The sequence below is a fragment of the Ahaetulla prasina genome, chromosome 2 (genome assembly GCF_028640845.1).
Source record: "Ahaetulla prasina isolate Xishuangbanna chromosome 2, ASM2864084v1, whole genome shotgun sequence".
Classification (NCBI taxonomy): Eukaryota; Metazoa; Chordata; class Lepidosauria; order Squamata; family Colubridae; genus Ahaetulla; species Ahaetulla prasina.
Genome location: NC_080540.1, coordinates 271,858,164 through 271,880,105, shown reverse-complemented (window position 1 = coordinate 271,880,105; position 21,942 = coordinate 271,858,164). Strand labels below are relative to the sequence as shown.

Here is a 21,942-nt window from a genome sequence, read left to right as displayed (position 1 = left end):
TAATTAAATGTAAATGACATAGTTGTCAAAGAAAGGTGCTTGCGATTTTGCAAAATAGCTTATTTTGGTTTCTTTATCAGATGCTCAAAGACTAAAAAGAATATACAAGGAAGGGTATGTATCTGGAAATGGCAAATTGCTGGATTTTTGCTATTGTTATTGTTGTTTGTGCTTTCAAGTCAGTGTAGAAACTTGTCAAGTGCCTGTACTAATCCCTGCAGTATGTTGCCACTATACCCTTCCAAAAGCTGCCAGAGAGTGACAGCGTCAAGGTCAGTCAGTAGGGAAGACTAAAACTCAAAGTCTCATAATTTCTAGCTTGATGCCTTAACACTACACCAGACTGGCTCTCCTTTGGTTAAAGACTGGAAATTCAAACTCGTTTCTCAGTCCCCTGATACAGTCTGTTCTTCTGTCCTACATGTAATTCTTTGTAAGAATGAAAAGTATGGCAAAGAAGGAACAGTCTTACATATCATATTTTAAATAACACTTTTTCCACAATGCAGCCTCAAGCTGTTGACTCCTGCATGTAAATCTGCTGGAAAGGAAGCTGACTCTCCCCAACTTTCAAACTCTTCCTTTGCTTTGTCCCCAGTGATAGCCTGATGTTCTGCCTGGACTACATTTTTACCACAGCCCCTGGTTAGTGAATTCATCTTGTTTAAGGGATAAACCCTGGGATAGATAACAACACACAGGTATTCCTGGATCAGTAAATCAAGGGAACAAAGGAAACACACCCGATTTATTTTCCCCCCCACAACCTCAACTTTTCATTATTTTACAAGTGAAGTTGTATAAAAAAATTGCCATGAAGGGCAGGGTCCAGTACCAGAGGACAGCAAACCTCTTGCCATACTACATAGGAGCTGAGCAAAATGCAAACATTTTGCCTACCATAAAATGTAGTGCAACATCACCTGAGCTCCCTCAAGCTAGGAAAACACAACTTTTGGTGGGTGATGCTGCCTTCCAAAGTGGGCTATGGTGAATACAGGACAATGCCAAGCACTCCTGCACTTAATAAATGGTCAGTAGGGCAGTTGAATTCATGTAGATAAGTTCTACTACAGATGTCCCGTCATTTCTGAAGTGGAGTAACGAGTTTCTCATATTACATTAAGCTGTACATGCTGAAGCCGAAATCAATCAAACCACATTTGAGCTTATTGCAATGTGCAAAAGAGGAAAGGCAAAGGGTTGAATTAGTCAAGTATTTTCTTGGTATAAAAGTTCTATAACTATTCCTATTATAGTACTCGGAACGTACAGCTGGCACAAATCACAGCCGCCTACTTGCTGACGGGCCTAAATGGGTTTACAAAAATAACATCTGTTCTACAGGAATTGCATTGGTATCAGACCTACGAGGTAGACTAAGAACAGGAAACTAACTCCGTAGGAAGATTTTATTAATTGAGAAAGACTATAATAAAAATCCTGCAAATCTTCTTGTGTTTTTCTTCCCCTCCCTCTTATTCCACAACGAATCAGAGAGGAATCAGTCTGAGTCTCTTCTTAACGCTATCTCCTTTTCCAGGACTTAAAGAATGCTTCTGATCACAGTCGAGTGTTGTTCTATAGTCCACACAGTACCCTGTAGTATTAACTCTAATCCTTTTTAGATATTTTAGAATACATTTTCCTTATAATTATAATTTCCTTATAATTCCTTATATAGAATTATATAGAATTATAATTAAGCGTTTATATAACTATAATTCTTGTGTTTTGTTTGCTGGTCTTGGAACAAATAAAGATTTGATTTGAATGTTTCTGTCCTTTTTTTTTTATTGAAAAAGTTTTACAAAATTTTAACAAATATCTCCCCTCCTTCCCCCTCTCCCAAACTCCCCCCTTCTCCCCTCCCACTCTTTTCCCAACCCCCCCCAGCCCCCCCAGACTTCCCAGAGCAAAATACAGGGTATATCAAACATCTAACAATCATAAGCTAAACTTATGCTAACTATCCATAAACTCTCATCCTCCCCTAGGACCTTAACTCTTCTTTTACATAAAGAGAAATATAAATTTAATTCTTGCAGTCTGTTCATTCGAAAGCTATTTGATATTTCTTGGTCTGATATTTGTTTTGAATATAGTCAATCTATCTTCTCCATTCCACTATGTATCTTTCTTGTGAACAGTTTTTCAAATATGCTGAAATTTTTGCCATCTCTGCTAAATTTGCAACTTTTAATATCCATTCTTCAATCGTAGGCAGATGTTCCTTGTTTCAATATTGCTCTACCAATAGTCTGGCTACTGATATTAAATTTAAAATCAATTTATTCTCTATTATCGTACAATCCGAAATTATACCCAGTAAAAACAATTGTGGAGTAAACTTTATCTTCTTTTTCAAAATATTTTGCATGATCCACTGTTTCTGTCCTTTTTGTTTACCATAAAATACATGATAGTATTTTTGCCTGATAGCTATCTCTCTGGCTTTCTACAATTGTCGTCAAGATGTTTTGGGGACCCAGCAGAAAGTTCTGGGGATCACCTATAATGTCTTTTATAGCTTGGGTTCTGGTTATTCTTTGGGACTGTCTTCTTCATGTAGAACCTATCTAAGCTATACAATCAAGGCGTTGAGTTTTCTCAGGAGAACTTCTGGAAGAGTTCAAAGCACAACAACAGTTTATCCTAACCAAGATGTTAGTTAAGCTCTATCATACCTTTCTCTGAAAGGATGCTTGTATGCAGTGGGCTGAGGCCTCTGCTATCAGTTTTTCAAACAGATTTGAATCTGAGAGCTCAAGTCAGTGGCTTCCATAGGCTGGATTCACACATTGCAGTGAGCCATAATGTGTTTAGTTCTGAATGTTTAACCACTGTAGTTTGTACGGTATAGTTTGTATTTTTTTTAACTTTATTTATTTATTTATATTTTTGTCAAGCATGTATTTTATGACAAATACAAGTGTAAACATAATGATAAATACATGAAAAGGATACGAATAAAACGTTAGGTCAGGGAGGGTAGGCATGCTGATGCACTTAAGAAATGCCTCTTTCAGACCTCTTAGGAATGGGGTGAGGTCTACAGTACATAGTCTAAGGTTAAACTTTTGGGAATTTGGGGAAGAAACTACAGAGTCAGATAGTGCATTCCAGGCATTGAAAACTCTGTCACTGAAGTATTTTCTGAAGTCTAGTTTGGATCGGTTTACCATGAGTTTGTATCTATTGTGTACTCTTGTATTGTTTGGTTGAAGCTGAAGTATTAATTGGCTGGTAGGACATTGTAGCAGATGATTTTATGTACTATGCTTAGATCAGACTGAAGATGGTGAAGTTCTAAGTTGTCTAAACCCAAATTTCCAATCTGGTGGCATAAGGTATTTTGTTGCGAGCAGAGGAGTGGAGGACTCTTCTTGTAAAATATGTCTGGACTCGTTCGATTGTATTAATGTCCAATATGCAGTGTGGGTTCCAGGCAGATGAGCTGTATTCAAGAATTAGTCTGGCAAAAGTTTTGTATGCCCTAGTTTGCAGTTCAATATTACCGAAGAAGCTATGCAAGATTAGGTTAACAACTTTTAATGCTTTTTTAGCAATGCTATTACACTGAGCTCTGGCACTTAGATCATTTGAGATGAGTACTCCAAGCTGGACAGAGTGAGGGCCATCTATTAGGTTGTATCTGTCCAGGTTGTATTTTGTGTTCTCTTTTTTTTTGCCAATGTGTAAGACAGAGCATTTGTTGATTGAAATTTGGAATTGCCAATTGTTTGACCATTCTGACACAGTCAAGGTCTTTTTGTAGAGTAGCAGCATTGTCAGTGGTGTTGAATGATATCATACTCAAAGAGATTGCAGTTGCTTATCATATGATCACAAAGATCATTTATATAAAGTAGAAAGAGTGCGGGTCCTAAAACGCTGCCTTGGGGGACACCGTTGTTAACAGGTGCAGAGTAAGATAAGGCATCCCCTATTTTGACTACTTGCTGCCTGTTTGATAGGAACACAGCTATCCACTTATGCAGGAATCCAGAAATACCATAAGATTTTAGTTTTATAAATAGCTTGTTGTGTACCACTGAATCGAAGGCTTTACAGAAGTCTATATAAATTGCATCTATTGATTTACCCTTTTGAAGTTTTGAAGTCCATATGTTTTTGCAATGTAATAGTTGCAGATTGCAGGATAATTTTTTTAAAGCCAAATTGCTTGTTAGAGAATAGGTTGTTAGTCTCTAAGTAGAGGGTAATGGATTAGTTTATGATTGATTCCATGACTTTGCAGGTGCCACAACATAATGAGATTGGTCTGTAATTATCAACTAGGCTGGGCTCACCCTTTTTAAAGATAGGGATGACCGTGGCTAGTGACCATAAGTTAGGTAAGGATATTCTGGTTCTGAAAGATATTTCGTAGATTATATGAATTGAAGGAATTAGAGTACAGTAGAATTAAAGAACTAAAGCCAAATCCTTCAGAACTGAGAGATAAGTACGATGCTGCAACACAAGAACAAATTTCAAAATGAGAAAATATATGTGTGAGTCATAAAAATGCATGCCTATATGCTCCTGAGTCTGTGGGTTCCTGGGGACTACCTGGATGAGTTTTCTCGGAAAAATCATAACAATTATAAAACTTAAATGGATTGATTATTTTTACTTTAAATATTTGTTTGTTACAAATACCAATATCACTGATATCTTTTCTAACATGCTTGTATTTGTGATTTCACATTTTCTCCTCCAGACTCACTGACTCTCCTTATTCTTCAGTTATTCTCACTGAATGACTTAAAATTTCTCATTTTAAAATATACACGAGTAAGTTTTCTTTCAAATTGGCGAAGTGGAATCAAACTATTAAGATTTCAATAGTTGGAACACCAGCAAGCATCTAAGTTGATAGAGCTCGAGTTTAGCTTACTTTTAGCAATAGCTTTTTTTTTTTGACACATTTTCATTTTGGGAACTTTACATAAAAACCAAAATAACTCTCATCGTTCTCAGCACACCCATTTTTTAAAGGGCAGTTACGGAAGCGGCGGACGGACGAATAGCAAGAGCTTATCCAATTCCTGGAGGTGTGTTGTAGGAACACAGAGCAAATCCTTCTATTTTCGTTCCCGAATTCTTCTCTTCTATTCCTTATTATAGAAGCGCTTCCGGCGGCATGTAGAATTCTGACATCACCCCCCCGCACCCTAATGACGTCAGCCCCGGGAGCAGTGTGACGACAGTGCGTAGGGGAACGTGGTGACGTATCCTATTTAAAGGTCCCCAAGTAGAGGATGGAGGCAGAATCAGCAAGTGCTGTTACCGCGTGGGGGTTTGTGGCTGCGGAGTAGCAGAGAGCGCGAGCGAGCGAGACTGCGCCGCGTACCTTCGCCGGGAGTGCTGGGCCTGAATAGGGCAATAAGCGGAGGTCGTGCGCTTCATTCTCCCTCCTTTCCCTTGGCCGTTCCACCCCATTTTTGGTGGCTGCAGGGGCCGGTGGGAGGGTCGGAGTGAAGCAAAGCGAGAGCGGGCGTTTTCCGCTCCTCCTGCCCTCTCAGGCCCCGAATGTGGGGGGAGTAAGGCGCGCTCTCTTCAGTGCCCTGCGCAGGGAACCTGGAAAGGGAGCAAGTGGCCGCTTGGCCGAGCGCGGCGGCGTGTGCGCGGTCACGGGAAGGAGGTGTGAGGAGGAGCAGGAGAAAACCTGAGCCGCCTGGCGCGCCTCGGCCCTGGACTGGGAAGCTCCGCGTCGGAGGTGCTGGAGAGGCGACCGCTCTCCCCCCCCCACTCCTCCTCCTCCTCCTCCTGCCGCTGCAGCCCGCGCTTTGGCCCCGCTGCTGCAGCGAGGGGCTAGAGGGGCGCTGCTGCTGTCGGCGCCAACGCCGCCGCTGCCACTCCTCCTCCTGCTTGGCTGCTGCTGCTGAGCATGATTGATCTGCCGGACACGAGACGGAGGAAGAGGCTGCCCCGCTGCAGAAGCGGGCGGGATTGAAGGGGACCTGCCCTGCCTTGCCGTGGGAAGGACCGCGGCTCTTTGGCCGCCTCCCGCGTTGCATCCACTGCCTTCCCGTTTCATCTTCTGCCCGCATCTCCTTCCCGTCCTAAAAGGGGATGCGTGGCCCGTGCCCTGCCTCAGCTGCCGGTCTACCGGAGCCCGATGTCAGCACCGGCGAGGGGGTTGCTGCCGGCTGCTGCTACTGCTTGGGAAAATGAAGCGACACCCCCCATGCTCTCGCTGCCGCTGCCGCTGCTGCCGCTATCGACTGGGGTGTTAGAAGGAAGGGCGGCGCGGAGCGCTGCGCACACCGCAAGCCCCACGAGCCTGCTCTCTACCTGAGGCGGACCGCGATCCGGGCGCTCGTGGTTCTCGGGCATTTCAATAAACTGCTTAGGCATCCGCGCTGCTGTGGATTTTTTTTTTAATCCTCCTGCTAGAGGCGGTCGAGTGCCTCCCCTTCTCCCCGCAGAAGGAGGATTGGCTTGGTGCTGCCGCTGCCTCTGCTACTACCTCCTCCTTATCCGCCTCCTCCTGCCAGGGAGCTGGAGCTCTCCCTGGACCCCTTCGTGCAGGGGCTCGCTGAAGAAGACGGGCTCTGAGAGGCTATGGGGAGGGTCTCTCCATGTTGATGCCCTAGGACGATTCTCCTCCTCCCCCTCGAAAGGGTTGCGATCCCCCCCTCCCCCCAAAAAATCCCTTCTACATTCCCAAATGTCTGTAGACTTCTGTGTTTAAAATCCGGCCGAAGAAGGCACGTAAGATCACCTGGAAAGGCAGAAAATTGGCTGGAGAGATCTGTCAGGATTAATACTGTAACTGGCCGGGGTGCGCTCGCAGCGTAGGAAACGGGGAAAAATCCTTTTAAGAATTGATCTGCTAAGCAACGCGCACGGCACGTCTTCATTGGTCATCATGGGGTAAGGATTTCATACTAAATTGTGGAGTTGTAACAGGAAAATCGAGTATTCGGTTTCTAGGGGATTTTTATCTTTAAGGAGTAGAGCAAAGCATTGTCTGGGAGAGTGCTAGAATTAAAAGCTCAACTTCTGAATGGCAGCTAGATAGCTTGCTTGGTCAGCAGCCCTGAGACTCATCCATTCAACAATCTATTCAGATCTGAATGTAGGGAACTCAACATTTTAGCCATGGGTCTTTTAGCCAAAAAACATGTTCCTCAGATTTTTGTCATGATGGTATGACACACTGTTGATTGGAGAGAGTACTTGTTCTAGGTATACGAGTCCAAAGAGGTGTCCCTACATACATTCTCTGATACGGAAAAAGCATCTTTGAGACAACTATGACCTGGATGATTGAGAATCTCCATAGACTCCTAGAGGAGTACTTCTCGGAGCTGTTGAAGTGTAGAGAACCAGCAGGTTGAACTTCTCTGATTACAAGTTCTTTCTTGATAAATATAACTTACACTTTGATCCTTGGATTTAGGCTGAGTGCTAGGGAGAATAGGTAGTATTTTGAAGACATGAACCTTCAGTTAGAGGTTTCAAATTTAATGATTCATCCTCCTTTGTAGTTAAAGAACTTGCATGCTACATCTCCTAAAGCTGATTGTAGCTAATGACAACTATCGTATGTATCATTTGTTGGCTGCTGAACAATTTACACATTGTTTATAATGTTTCAGCAATTGTATTGGTTTGCAGGTTGCCCAGGATGAGGTAGGCCTCATTAGAGAACTGGACACAAAGGAGATAAATGTGTTTCATCTGGTTCTTCTGGGATTCAAATTCTAATGTGTTATTAGATACCCTCTTCTATCAACCAGAAAAGGAATCCAAGTACTATAGAAGAAAAAAATACAAGAGGACACCCCTAATTTTTCAACTATGGAAATGTAGGTGATATACAAGATAGTCAAGGATCCAACAAAAACTGCTCAGAGAGTGGATGGTAATTTGGTGTAATGATTAAGGCAAGAGGCTAGAAGTCAGGAGACTGAATTCTAGTTCCACCCTAGGCATGAAAGGCAGCTGGTGACTTGAGACAGTCCATCTCTCTCAACTCAACCACTTCATAGGATTGTTGTGGGAAAAATAAGAGGAGGAAGGAGTATTATGTATGTTTGCTGCCTTGAGTTACTTATAAAGTAATAAAGGTGGGATTAAAATCTAATAAACAACTAAGGAGCTAGGACAGAGAAATAAATTTCAGAATTATGTGCAGCAGGATGGCATTTAAAGCATCTAATTCTACAATCTTAGAATTTTCAGCGATAGTTCCATTTTTGGTGTAATACTCCTGTTCTTACTTCTATCCTACCTGATTGCTATTTGTTTCAATTCCAAGCGTATAAGCTTATGGTTATTGTTAAAATGAACATTATTACTAAGATTTTTCATGGCTCCGTTAAATTATACTTTACGCAAGTATAGGACTCTCATTTTTCATCAAATACTGAAGTTGAATGAAAATTGTTTTTGGGCAGTTGCTGCTTTTTATCAAGAGATTTATTTCTTCATAATTTTAAATGTGCAATTTTTTCTATTTTTGAGCTTGCAAATTCAAGAAATTCTGTGCTTCAAACATAAAACTGCCATAACCGTATTTCAAGGCCATGATAGGTCACTTAGAGCTTAACAAACTTGAGTTCAAACACGCCAATGTGGTCAGAACAATGCTATTTCACAACATTTGGGACTGAAATGATTCAAAATTACACATTTTGAATACTCCAAATATAAAACGGTTTGTGATATATACAATGCTGTCCAATATTTCCTACACAGTAAAAGCTCTACAGGTGATCATCTCAATGTTGGGAGTCTGATTTCAAACATAACCTTTCACTGGCATTCCATAGAAATCTATAACAATAAAGACATTGTTGGGTTGTGCTTAAATCTTGGTGATATCTCTTCCCCAGTCATTTCTCAGCTGGATATCAAAACTGAAAGAAAAGTATTGAGAGGGACAGAAAAATGCAGGTTTGGTAGGTTCCTTTTTCTCTTAAATCCTTCCCCCCTTTATTGTACACCTATACTCTGCTTACACATAAGGAAAGAACATCCTCACACTTCTCCTGTCTATTACTTACTTGGTAGATTTTCATAAGTTGAGGCTCAGGCTTTTAAAACATTAAAAATTGTCACAAAATTGAGATTTTAACTAAACTTTAAAATTGTTAAGTATATGGAAGTGTATTTAGTGACCTTTAAATCAGACTTCATGCAGCTTTTGCTCTGATATCAGCCCCTTATTTGTTTCAGCCCAACTGATCTTTTAAAGAGTGTTTCTCAACTTTAACTATTTTAAGATGTGTGGACTTCTACTCCCAGTGAGCATTCTGGGTATTTACGTCCATACATCTTAAAATGAATAAGAATAAGAAACACTGTTTTATAGAGTGGCTCCTGATATGTCACTCAAAGCTAATTGTGACCTTTCTCTTCAGAAAATTTGCCCACGTTGTTAGAAATATACATTTAGAATTATAGAATTACAGGGCTGGAGGGGACTTTGGAATTCTTCTAGGGAACAGTCTTTATATTATCCTGGTAAAATGTCCAATCTTTTCTTGAAAAGTTCCAACAATCCAAGGACCCAAAACTCCAAGAGGCAAGCTATTTCTTTGGGTAATTGTTCTCGCTGTCAGGAAATTTCTCCTTAGTTCCAGGTAGAATTTCTCTTTAAAGAGCTTCCGTGCATTGCTTCTTGTCCTGCCCTCAGGTGCTTTCAGGAATGTCAACCCTGTCATCTCTCTGACTGCCCTCAAGTACTGGAAGGCCACTATCATATCATCTCTAATCTTTCTCTTCATTAGGCTACATATTTATTTTCGTTAACTTTCATCTTATGATTTAGTCTCCAGATCTTTTATCATCATTATTGCTCTTCTCTATACTCTTTCTAGGGCCTCGGCATCATTTTTGTATCGGGATGATAAGAACTGGGCACAGTATTCCAAATGTGGCCTCACTAGTACAGTGTAGAGGGTTACTATAACTTCCTGTGATCTTGTTGTGATCTGTCTGTTGATGTAGTCTAGGGCTGCATTGGGTTTTTTTGGCAACTGCAGCGCACTCTTACTTAAGTGATGGTTTACTAAGACAACTAGATCCTTCTTGAAGTTATTAATGTTGAGCCAGGTACTGTTTATTCTATACTTCTGCATTTAGTTTTTCCTGCCTAAGTTCAGGACCTTACTTTTCTTACCACTGAACTACATCTCATTTCTCTAGGTTGTCAAGATCCTTCTGACACTTGAGTCTTTTTTCCAAAGTGTTAGCAATTCCCCCCAGCTTGGTGTGGTTTACAAACTGATGTATGAGTATGTATGAGTATGTATGTATGAGAAACTGATTGATGAGCTCCCTTTCTGTCTACTCATCTAGATCATTTATGAAAATGTTGAAGAGCGCTGGACCCACGATAGAACCTTGAAGTTCCCCACTGCATGCTTCTCTGCATGTATATATAGTTCTGTGGAGGGCTACATGTTGAGTGCGGTTGGTCAGCCAATTGCGAAGCCATTTGGTGGTAGTACTGTATCCCACATTGTTCCAATAGAATGTGATCTATTTTGTCAAATGCCTTACTGAAGCCCATGTATGCTATATCCACAGCATTTCCTTGAACCACTAATTTAGACATTTTATCAAAGAAGACAATAAGATTTGTTTGGTACAATCTGTTTTTAAGAAACCCATGCTGGTTTCTATTAATCGTCTTGTTCATTCTAGGTGCTCCGAAATCCCCTACTTGATGACCTTTTCTAAGATTTTTCCAGATATTAATGTCAAGCTGATTGGCCTGTAATTTCCTTTTTTGGAAAATTGGAACCATATCAACTCTTTTCCAGTCATCTGGCACTTCCCCTGTGCTCCAGGAGTTCTGAAACATTTTGTTCAGTGGTTTTGAGATCACATCTGCCAGCTCGTTCAGTATCCTGGGATGTAAACCATCTGGTCTTGGCAATTTGAACCCATCTAGAATGGAAAGGAGTTTTCTTATTATCTTTTTGCTTATTTTGACCTGCTTTCCTGTTCTGTTTCCCACAGAGCTGTTTTTGATAGGTTGACTATTTTTTCTTTTTGTGTGAATATAGATGCAAAGAAGAAATTAAGCAGTTCCGCTTTTTCCTGCTGCCCATCACTGTCTTGCCATCTTCTTCCATTAGGGGACTATAAATGTTCTTGACTTTGTTCTTATTCCTTATATATTGAAATAAACTTTTTTTTCAAAGTTTTGGCATTTGTTGCACATCTTCATTCATCTTCCTGAGCCTTTGTTTTTCCAATTCCATTCTTGGCAGCTTCGAGCTATTTGCTGATATTCTGTTCTAGTTATGAACTAGAATTTCCATCTTTCCATCTTTTATACTTATCTTTTTTGTCCCTCAATTTGTCATAGGGCTCTTTATGCAACCACACTGGCTTTGTTTAGGGTCTCTTTTCTTTCTTTCACTATGGTATTGTGTTTTGATTAGGCTATAATAATTTTGTTTTTCAGAGTTTCCCAGGCATCTTGAGTGATTTGGTTAACTTTCCTAATGTGATTCAGGAAATGTTGAAAAAAATCTTCCTGAATGTCATTTTTTAAAATACTCCCATTCACATTACATTAAGAACAGATTCAGTGCCATTTTAAAAACATAATATTGTACTGCAAATTTTAATGAGCCATCTTCTGTTCAACCAGATGACCAGACTCAGATTTTTATCATAACCCTTCATAAAATGCTTACATTTTAAATTATTTGATTAGCCATACTACAAAATAATTTGTTGGCAAGCAATTTTACTGCTTTTACTGAAAAAAAAATGGACAAGTTTAATCATCATGCTTTCTAGAGAACCGTTTATAGAGTCTCAGTTAAATGTGCTAGACACACACACACACTTTCTATATAAATTAATGTGCTTTCTGCAACAAATTATGGTTTAAGTTTTGGTTGATTTTCTTCCTGTGCATGTGTGTCATCTGGCTGGATTCCCATCTGTCATTGGGTTGCTCTAATTTTGACTCAGGTACACATGATAGCCAGCTGCTTCTGACGTCACTTGTAGCTAAAGTTTCATGTTGTACAGGATACATAGATCAAACATATTATCAAACAGGCCAAAATATACATCATGAATATTTCTTACAGTTAAAATAGAAGATAATAGTATGATCAAATAGAAATAAGGTAGTTTATAATTGGCTAAAACTAATAATAAAATAAGATTGTGATTATTTGATGAATGTATACAGATGAAGTAAGATCTTCCTATGCTCCCTATTTATCTTCTTGCAGTAGCCTTTCTCCAATTACAACAGTTGGAAATGGCACAATATTAAACAAAAAGAGCATCTGGAATCTTGCCTAGATGGTTCTGTTTGATATTAAAATTCTTTGATGCATCTGTAGCAATTCTTTTTTTAAAGAAAGGGAAGTGTCTCTATCATAACTAGCTTAGCCTTTTGCAATACAATGACAAAAAATATACCTAAGAGAATGGGGTTCTTACATTTCTTTATGGTAAACTTGTTTTCTTTCCTCCATCCCTGAGAAGCTAATTGGTAAGTTAAATGACAGTGAAATTATAGTTTATATATGGATTCCCAATCTTTATGTAATTTATGCATAAATAAACCACTTAAAAATATTCCTCCTGACATATGCATATCACAAAGAATATAACTACTTTTCTTGTAGATATTTTCAATGATCTGTGCATTTATTTACTTTCAATACCATTTCAAAGTAAATAAATGTACAGATCATCATGTAGCAATTTTGTAATTTTATAGAAACCTGAAAAATAAAAAATAATGCATAGCGAAGGTAGAATATTATCTTAAGGCAAATATGACACACACACCCTTTTGCAATACATTTCATATTCTAAATAGGGGAATATAGTTTGTTCCTATTTGTTTCCTTAAAATTCCGTAAATATTCTTCCCCCAATTATACTGCAAAATTTTGGCAATTTTGTTGGTGCAATTAGGTGTGTAACTTCAGACATTTTTCAGGGTTTAGAGCCTTGCCTAGTTCACAACCCATCAGAAGTCTTCTGCCATAAAGCCATATCTTTTTGTTCATTTGTCAGAAGCTTCCTCTTTTTATTATTTTGATTGTCAATGCATGTCTTTATACTATCAGTTATCCAACTGGCACACCATGGATGCAGGACCTTTTGCCAGTAGTATTTTCTTTTACCTGGCTCTCACTTTCAAATTTATTTATTTTCCCATCTCACATACATGACTCTGGACAACTTTTCATAAGAGGTGGGAAGGTGTTGGGTATGGATCTAACAAACAAACTCACTAGGTGAGGCAGACAGGAGACGACCAGAGCCGTGAGAGGGTTCAAAAGATTAGCAAATGCAGTGACAGGAACCCAAGTCTTTCTTGAAGCTTAGAGCAGTGGTGGTAAACCTATGACGTGTGTCAAAGCTGACATGCCGCAACATCTTGGGCGACACACCCGTGTTTACGGAGGCCGCGAAAGCCGAGTGGGAATGAGGTATGCTTTTGTAAAACTCCTGGAGTTTGTAAAAATTGCCCCAAAACAAGGTGTGTTTTTGTATGGCTTGCAAAAGAGGCTCCAAAGCCTCTTCAACAACAAAGGTCTCAGATGACCTGGAATAGCCTTGGGTAAAAGCCTGTTAATAGCAGGGGCCTGTTAACAGAAAAAACACCACTTTAAGTGGTGCATGGCAGATCCTGAGAAGCATTGTGCCTCTGGGGCAATTGCGCCATTCCCCAAAGCTTGTGCATCTTGGGAATGACCCAAGCTGACAGTTTTGAGTAGTAGTAGTGGCCCTAAGGTTGAAATTAAAACCAGGCCTCTACTTCAGGCCCAGCCTCACTGCTGCCCCCTAACACCACCGTTTAGGGTGGTCTAAAAGGGGGAATTAGATAATTGTTTCTCCTTTATTTGATATATAAGTGTGAGTATGAGTGTGACAGTGTGTGTGTGTGTGTGTGTGTGTATGTGAGAGAGAGAGAGGGGGCGGGCAGCAGCATCAAGCTAGGCATTTTCAGAATTTTTGACACACCAAGGCCTAAAATGTTTTCATCACTGATCTAGAGTAAGCTTTGGCTTCATGGAACAAGTGGCTTGAAGGATGCAGCACAAATGTTCATGAATGAAATTCTGGACATGAGCAAACAGCTACAAGAGCATTGCAGTTTCTTGAGAAGATTCTTTTTCAAATTCCTGCTCAGCTCTAAAGCTCATTTGGCAATATTGGGACAGTCTTGGTCTGCAGTTAACAGAACTCATAAATTGCTGTGAAGATTAAGTGGGATAATTCTAGTTTATATTATTCTGAAATCATTAAGCAGAGGGAATAATACCCACTTGTTAACCAACAATAATAGGAGAATAGATGTTTATGAGAGCAGAAAAGTATAATCCAATTTAAGGTGAAAGATGCTTTATTTTACAACAAAGTTAAAACAATGATTTTAAATCTGATTTCATTTGTTTCATATAGCAAGCATTTTGGTTCAGAAATAATTGATCAATATACTAAAATATAATGATAATTAGTTCCTTTTTTATTTCATTCCTGACTGTTCCTCTAAAATTTTGCCCCAGTGTTGGTCATTTTATATTTACTCTATTTGAATTGTGGCTATACCCAGTAATTAGAGGCATCATCTATTAATATGACTAGCTTACTGCAGATACCTGACTGGGTATTTCATTTATGACAAATGAAACGGGGCCAATTCAATAATGTCTTGCTTCCCTAAACTGGGGAGAAATGCTAATTTATTTCCATCAATTGCTGCTTGATTGTTAGTTAACTAGTGATTGACTGCTAATTTTATAAAGGAACACTTTTTGATCTGTTTTCTCATGGGCTTTTAAAAATCTGCTGAATGTTAGAAAGCTGCTTTAGAATGGGTGGTTCAGCATCTGGAAGGAGCATTTGGAAAGACTTGATTTACTTATCCTGGTAAAGAACTTCAAAAGTTGGTAAGAAAGAAGACCTTTTGATATGGTAGAAGCTATATACATAAAATCACTATCCTTCTACCCTACTTTCATATTAAACTGGCAATATATAAAAATATATAGAACAAAAGCACACTGTGGCACAGTTTGTCTCAGACTCTTTTTTGTTTGCCATTTATTAACTGCTGCTTTGGTATGCAAGAAGATGATGGACTGGAAAATATTCCACTTGGCAAGGTGGAAGGAAGAGGAAGAAAGGGATTATACAAGGAAATATGGATTGGTGGGATCAAAGAGATTACTGGAACACTTTCAAAAGAATTATCAGTAATTTTTGATGGAACAAACCAAGGCAGCTAGCATTTGCTTTGCAGTTTTTAATTATCAGACGTAACTCTGTGATACCAAGCAACCTGCTTTAGTTAAAAGTTATTTCACTGGAAATTAAACTGGAAGAAAGAAGCAAAAGATAATTTGAGATAAAACTTCTGTTATGGCCTTGTTTTAATCATATTTTATAAGAAGTGTATTTTATTGCCCATGTTTTCTCATCATGGATAGAGTTTTTCTTACCAAATAAAATATTAATTTCCCAATGTCTCCAAATGGTTAGTGCAGGAGTACCTGTTTTGTGTTAACTATAGAAATTCACATACTGTAGAGCAGTGTTTCTTAGCCTCAGCCTCATTTAAGATGTGTGGAGTTCAGCTCCCAGAGTTCCCGAGCTAGGATGCTAGGAGCATCTTGAGGTTGCTACCATTGAGAAATAATAATATAGAGTAAAATTGTCACACTGGTTTAATTCAGAGAGGCAAAGCATGTAATGTTATTAGCATTGCTACCATGAACTAATTTAGTTTGGATGTTTAGTAAATTTGACACTCTTCATTATATACTATTATAGGTGCCAAGAAAGGCTATGTGCTGATAAAATATATCAGATAGATGTACCTCTGCAGACAGAGAAAACAGGATAATAAAAGAAAGCGCTGTTGAAGCAATGAGAGCATTTTCAATCATATCAAGATTCTATTGTACATCTTGTACATCCTGTTCTTGAATAGAACAGAATTCATTATTGGCCAAGTGTGATTGGACACACAAGGAATTTGTCTTGGTGTATATGGTCTCAGTGTACATAAAAGAAAGATACATTCTTTTATAATAATAAATAAACATTTGCATGCATCCTCCTGGCCACAAAATGGAATCGCTTCTCATTTACTGAAATTCGTTGTGCAACCCAGCCAAGATATCTAGTTGGCAATGGTAACTGCTGGACATTATCACAGTATTAGCTGCCAGATTCCATGACACTTCACTCTTGATTTAAAATGTATTAGTTCTATTAAGAGCTTCCTTCGTCCCATAATAAATATCATTCAATTATTAAATGCAACAATAGTGTATTTAGAAGGAGAAAGTTTTTGTTAGGCATCCTTAAAGATACATCTACGCTGTTCTAGCTAATTGTTTATATATGAGGGAATTCTCTTTATATGCATTCATCTATGTAGCACTCTACCTTGTGCTCTCAAATAACAGAGATTTCTTTTTTTTTTCTTTATGGAGAGTTCATGAACACTGAATTCATGAAATTGTGAACAATTAGATAAATGAGCAGGGTATATGTTGCATCTACATATTTGCAGTTTAGAAATAAAATGATACTTAGGTCAACGTTATGATTGCTTGGACGTGGACTGCTTAGATCTTTATGGGTAATTCAGACAAATATTTTTCTACCTGTTATTTTCCATTGCTACTTCTAGATTTCTTTTTCGTTCTGGGAAAAATAGATTAAGAGAGAAGTATTATATCCCAAAATTTGGGTTCTCTTATCTATGGAATTAAATCTTAATTTGATTTAATTAAGTGCTAAACAAATAATTCCCTCAACACTGTCAAACTATTTACTAAGTCTGCACTACTATTAATCTTCTCATCGGTCCCATCACCCATCTCCTTCCACTTATGACTGTATAACTGTAACTTTGTTGCTTGTATCCTTACAATTTAAATTGATATTGATTGTTTCCTGATTGCTTATTTGTACCCTATGACTACATTAAGTGTTGTACCTTTATGATTCTTGATGAACATATCTTTTCTTTTATATACACTGAGAGCATATGCACTAAGACAAATTCCTTGTGTGTCCAATCCCACTTGGCCAATAAAAAATTCTATTCTATTCTATTTACTGCATAAGTTTCAAGATTGATCTAATAGTATTGTTTTGCTACTATTTTATTACTAATGCTACCACTATTGTTTACTAAAATGATTTGTACAGGACTGTGTTAACCAAGGAAGTTCAATTTAAAATTCTGTGAGGATCATTATCTGTATGAGAGCCAGTTTGGTCTAGTGATTGAAATAACAGACTAAAAGCCAGCACACTATGATTTCTAATCCCACCTTAGGCACTATATCTTTTATGGGCCAATCACTCTGTCAGCCTAGTGAAGAATTCAGTGACAAACTGCTTCTGAAAATCTGGCCCCAAAACTGCAGGGTGTAGAATAATTCAGGCACTCGCCAGGAAACAACAGTGATCCAAAGTCACAAAATATAGGTGTAATTATCTATACATTAGTTTATAGTTTTTATATCTTATATGTTTAACATTTTTCTGTCTTACATCAATTTCATTTATATGCTTAAAAAAACTAAAATTACTATTTTAAAGGAATGAAGAAATAGCTGCCTCCTATCTATTGGTAGTGCTAAGAACCATCACCTGAAAATACCATGAGTTCATTTAATACATTTTTCCTACAGTTAGATTGCATGGCTTATGTGTGAACAAAGAAATTCAGTACTCCTACAGAAACTCCTGATTTTTGTATTTGGTAAATTAAATGTATTGAAAGGTCTTAGTATCTAGCTGCTGGTTTCCTAACAAAGTGTCAATCTTTGGGTTTTAGACCATTTCAAATGAATTAAAATAGGAAGTAAAGTTCTAGGACCTTTATTTTGATTTTTAGCTCAAATATTTTCAGTATCAGGAATTAACAATAGTCTATGTTGTGGTTTCAACTTGCCTGTACTCTGCTGACAAACAGTATTAAACAATTTTTCCAGCATATCTAAAGTATTTTGCTTTTGTGCAGACTTAGACAACAATTCCTGATCACAGTGAGGACAAAATAATAGTATATTATACTATCGCATTGGAAGTGCTGCTCTTTTATCCTTGCATCACATGATTGCATGCAACTATGCAAAGGAATGAATTTGCATTGTGACATGTGTTTTGTCACTTCTTTCCTCATCCACCCTGCAGATACTTATGTATGCTGAGTTAATCTATTTGACTGCCTTTAGTCAAGAGCATAGTGGCTGTGGCACTATTCCTCTGTGGTCTGGCTTTATCAGGAATACAATGGATCTGAGGCTTTTATACAGTCCAAGTATATCATTTACCACTTAGCCAGAGACATACAATGCTTTTATCAAATAATTAATATTAAAGCTGTGCATTCTGCTTTTTGGCTCCAAATTATCCTGTAAAATATACTAAGCAGTAGTTCTCAAGATGGGTACACATATCCAGATAGGTTCTGAAATTTTCTTGGCTTGTAATCTATGAATAGGCTAACTTCATTAATTTATTTAGCAGTCTTAAAGGAGTAGAAGAACAGAGATATATGGCTTTGTTAACAGTAATATGAAACTCATCAAAGTAAAAGACTGGTGTAAAATTGAATGAATGAAATCACATGGCTTCCCCCATGACTTCAATTATAGTAATATCTTTTCCTTAACTTAGAATAAAATATTAGTCCAACCAGTGTATCTTGCCCCATGTTTGAATCGAGATTCATAATGGTACTAAAGATCTTTTAATTACAAACCAATTCTGAAGACATGGTCTACTTGAATTAACTCCCTAACTCAAAAGCTCATTTAGATTGACACGATAATCATCTATCCAGAAATCATCACAAGTTTCTGTGAATAAAATTCTCAAGAGGTTAATAAAATCCTGGAGAACTTTAGAACTCTGATTTGATTAATACTGCTTTTCTGTCTTTCAATATGATGTTGTTGTTGTTAGTTGCGAAGTTGTGTCCGACCCATCGCGACAACGTTCCTCCAGGCCTTCCTGTCCTCTACCATCCTCTGGAGTCCATTTAAACTAATGCCTACTGTTTCAGTGACTCCATCCAGCCACCTCGTTCTCTTTCGTCCCTTTCTTCTTTTGCCCTCAATCTTTCCCAGCATTAGGCTCTTCTCCAGTGAGTCCTTCCTTCTCATTAGGTGGCCAAAGTATTTCAGTTTCATCTTCAGGATCTGGCCTTCTAAAGAGCAGTCAGGGTTGATCTCCTCTAGGACTGACTTGTTTGTTCGCCTTGCAGTCCAAGTGACTCGCAGGAGTCTTCTCCAGCACCAGAGTTCAAAGGCCTCAATCTTTGGTGCTCAGTCTTTCTTATGGTCCAACCTTCACAGCCATACATTGCAACTGGGAAAACCATAGCCTTGACTATATGCACTTTTGTTGGCAGGGTGATGTCTCTGCTTTTTAATACGCTGTCTAGATTTGCCATAGCTTTCCTCCCCAGGAGCAAGCATCTTTTAATTTCTTGGCTGCAGTCCTCATCTGCGGTGATCTTGGAGCCCAGGAAAATAAAATCTGTCACTACCTCCATTTCTTCACCATCTATCTGCCAGGAATCGAGAAGGCCAGATGCCATGATTTTAGTTTTCTTAATGTTGAGTTTCAAGCCAACTTTTGCACTCTCCTCCTTCACCCACATCAAGAGGCTCTTTAGTTCCTCTTCGCTTTCTGCCATTAGAGTGGTATCATCTGCATATCTGAGGTTGTTGATATGATGTACTAGCATGTAAATATAAAAACATAATTTTTCCTAATTATAAGACTCTTAGTTTATAATACTGTAATGAATTTGCAAAATCTTTTCCAAACTTGCAGTGATATTTTTTAAAAGTGGAGTCCTAAAAGTGCTTTTTCAGGAGGCAACTGGACTTTCTTGTTTTTTCTTTGAAGACATTTTGCTTCTCTTCCCAGAAGCTTCTTCAGCTCTGACAGGATAGTGGGAAATGGAAGGATTTATATGCCTTGCAGACAGCTAGTCATTTGCACCCTTTTAGAGGGTTGTTGAAGCGCTTGGAGGTTTATCTGTGTCCTCAGGGTGACCTGAATAGTGCTCCTGGTTTCTGTAGTCTGCAATTTTTCTTTGGAAATCTATTCCTACTCCCACACCATTCAAAGGGTGTTTATCCCAAATTGTACAGCTAAAAGTCTTTAGAGATTCTCAGTTATCCAGGTCATGGTTGTCCCAAAGGTGCTTTTTCAGGAGGCAGCTGAACTTCCTTCTTTTTCTTTCTTTTCAAAGAAAGAATTACAAGTTCATAGGTAAAGGTAAAGGTAAAGGTAAAGGTTCCCCTCGCACATATGTGCTAGTCGTTGCCGACTCTAGGGGGCGATGCTCATCTCCGTTTCAAAGCCGAAGAGCCAGTGCTGTCCGAAGACGTCTCTGTGGTCATGTGGCCGGCATGACTCAACACCAAAGGCGCACAGAACGCTGTTACCTTCCCACCAAAGGTGGTTCCTATTTTTTCTACTTTCATTTTTACGTGCTTTCGAAACTGCTAGGTTGGCAGAAGCTGGGACAAGTAACAGGAGCTCACTCCGTTACACGGCAGCTCTAGGGATTTGAACCGCTGAGCTGCCAACCTTTCGATCAACAAACTCAACATCCTAGCCCCTGAGCCACCGTGTCCCTTGATGTATGTACAAGTTCATACATCATGCTAATTCATGATTTGATGAAGAGCCACAGTTAATAGGATTCAGATAGTGCATTAACTAGTCATTCACGGAAGGTTCCAAAATTATTATTTTTTTAATTCACATTTATATCCCGCCCTTCTCCGAAGACTCAGGGCGGCTTACATTGTGTAAGGCAATAGTCTCATTCTATTTTTATATTTATATTCAAAGTCAACTTATTGCCCCCCCAACAATCTGGGTCCTCATTTTACCTACCTTATAAAGGATGGAAGGCTGAGTCAACCTTGGGCCTGTGGGACTAGAACTTGCAGTAATTGCAAGCAGCTGTATTTAATAACAGGCTTCTTACAGCCTGAGCCACACCGCGGCCCCATATTGATATTTGAAAATGAAAGTGTGAAAAAAATTGAAGGTTCTTTATCAGATGTTTTTCAGCTGCTTTTAAAAATTCCCCAACTCTTTGGGTGACCCCAAATCTTTAGAACAGAGTTAGGGAGCATAACAAAGAGAATGTGTTCTATTAACAGATGGGGAATTGGTATTATAAGATTCTTTTCCCCCTCTATCAGCATGATCACTCCTTGCAACTATATATCACCAGTAAAATTGATACTTATCAGAAATATCATTATATTGTTTTTAATAATAAAAAGTTAAATTAACCAGGATAATAAGTCATATAATTAGGTGACCTTTAATTAAAAAAAACCTTGCAATATTGACAGCCCATGTTTAAAGAGGCTGACAGATGGAGGAGGGGAGAGGAGGAGGTGGTGTATCAGTAATGCCTCTATATTTAGATACGTCTCCTTTATTTGACTGTACAGCTGGCCACTCAATTTATTTTAATGGACTTGCAGTTCTCTTTCCTCTGAATACTTTTCATGTGCTACACTGAAATCTCAGTCTATACACATAAGTCTTAGGAAGGCAAGTTTATTACTGATGCAAAGTGAGGTCATTAGTAGGATCCAATGGATGAAATATCCCAATGAGCCGTGTACAATCATACTACGTCCAAACCAGATCCATCACTTTTACTTTCTGCCCTACAGGGAGCAACCCATCTACAGCACCCGAGCTCATGTCTTCCAAATTGACCCAAATACAAAGAAGAACTGGGTTCCCACCAGCAAGCATGCTGTTACTGTGTCCTATTTCTATGACAGCACAAGAAACGTCTATAGGATCATCAGCTTGGATGGCTCAAAGGTAAGCTCCTTGATTGTTTAAGCCAAAATAAACTAGAACTGCATTTACTTTGAAGCATAGATGCCTTCCTTTTAATATAGTTCA

At 38.7% G+C, this 21,942-nt stretch overlaps 1 protein-coding gene across 2 annotated transcripts in view; it reads left to right on the top strand.

The window, feature by feature from the left end:
* The first annotated feature begins 6,529 nt into the window (after positions 1 to 6,529).
* HOMER1 (homer scaffold protein 1) overlaps positions 6,530 to 21,942 on the top strand; it is a 72,368-nt gene continuing 56,955 nt past the window's right edge. The window contains exons 1-2 of one of the 2 annotated variants that reach the window (XM_058169381.1): positions 6,530 to 6,885; positions 21,702 to 21,858. In XM_058169381.1, coding sequence (XP_058025364.1) covers positions 6,881 to 6,885; positions 21,702 to 21,858 — 162 coding nt within the window. In that variant the 5' untranslated portion in view covers positions 6,530 to 6,880. Of the gene's footprint in view, positions 6,886 to 7,706; positions 7,824 to 21,701; positions 21,859 to 21,942 lie in introns of those variants that run through there. The other variant, XM_058169380.1, reaches the window with a different exon arrangement.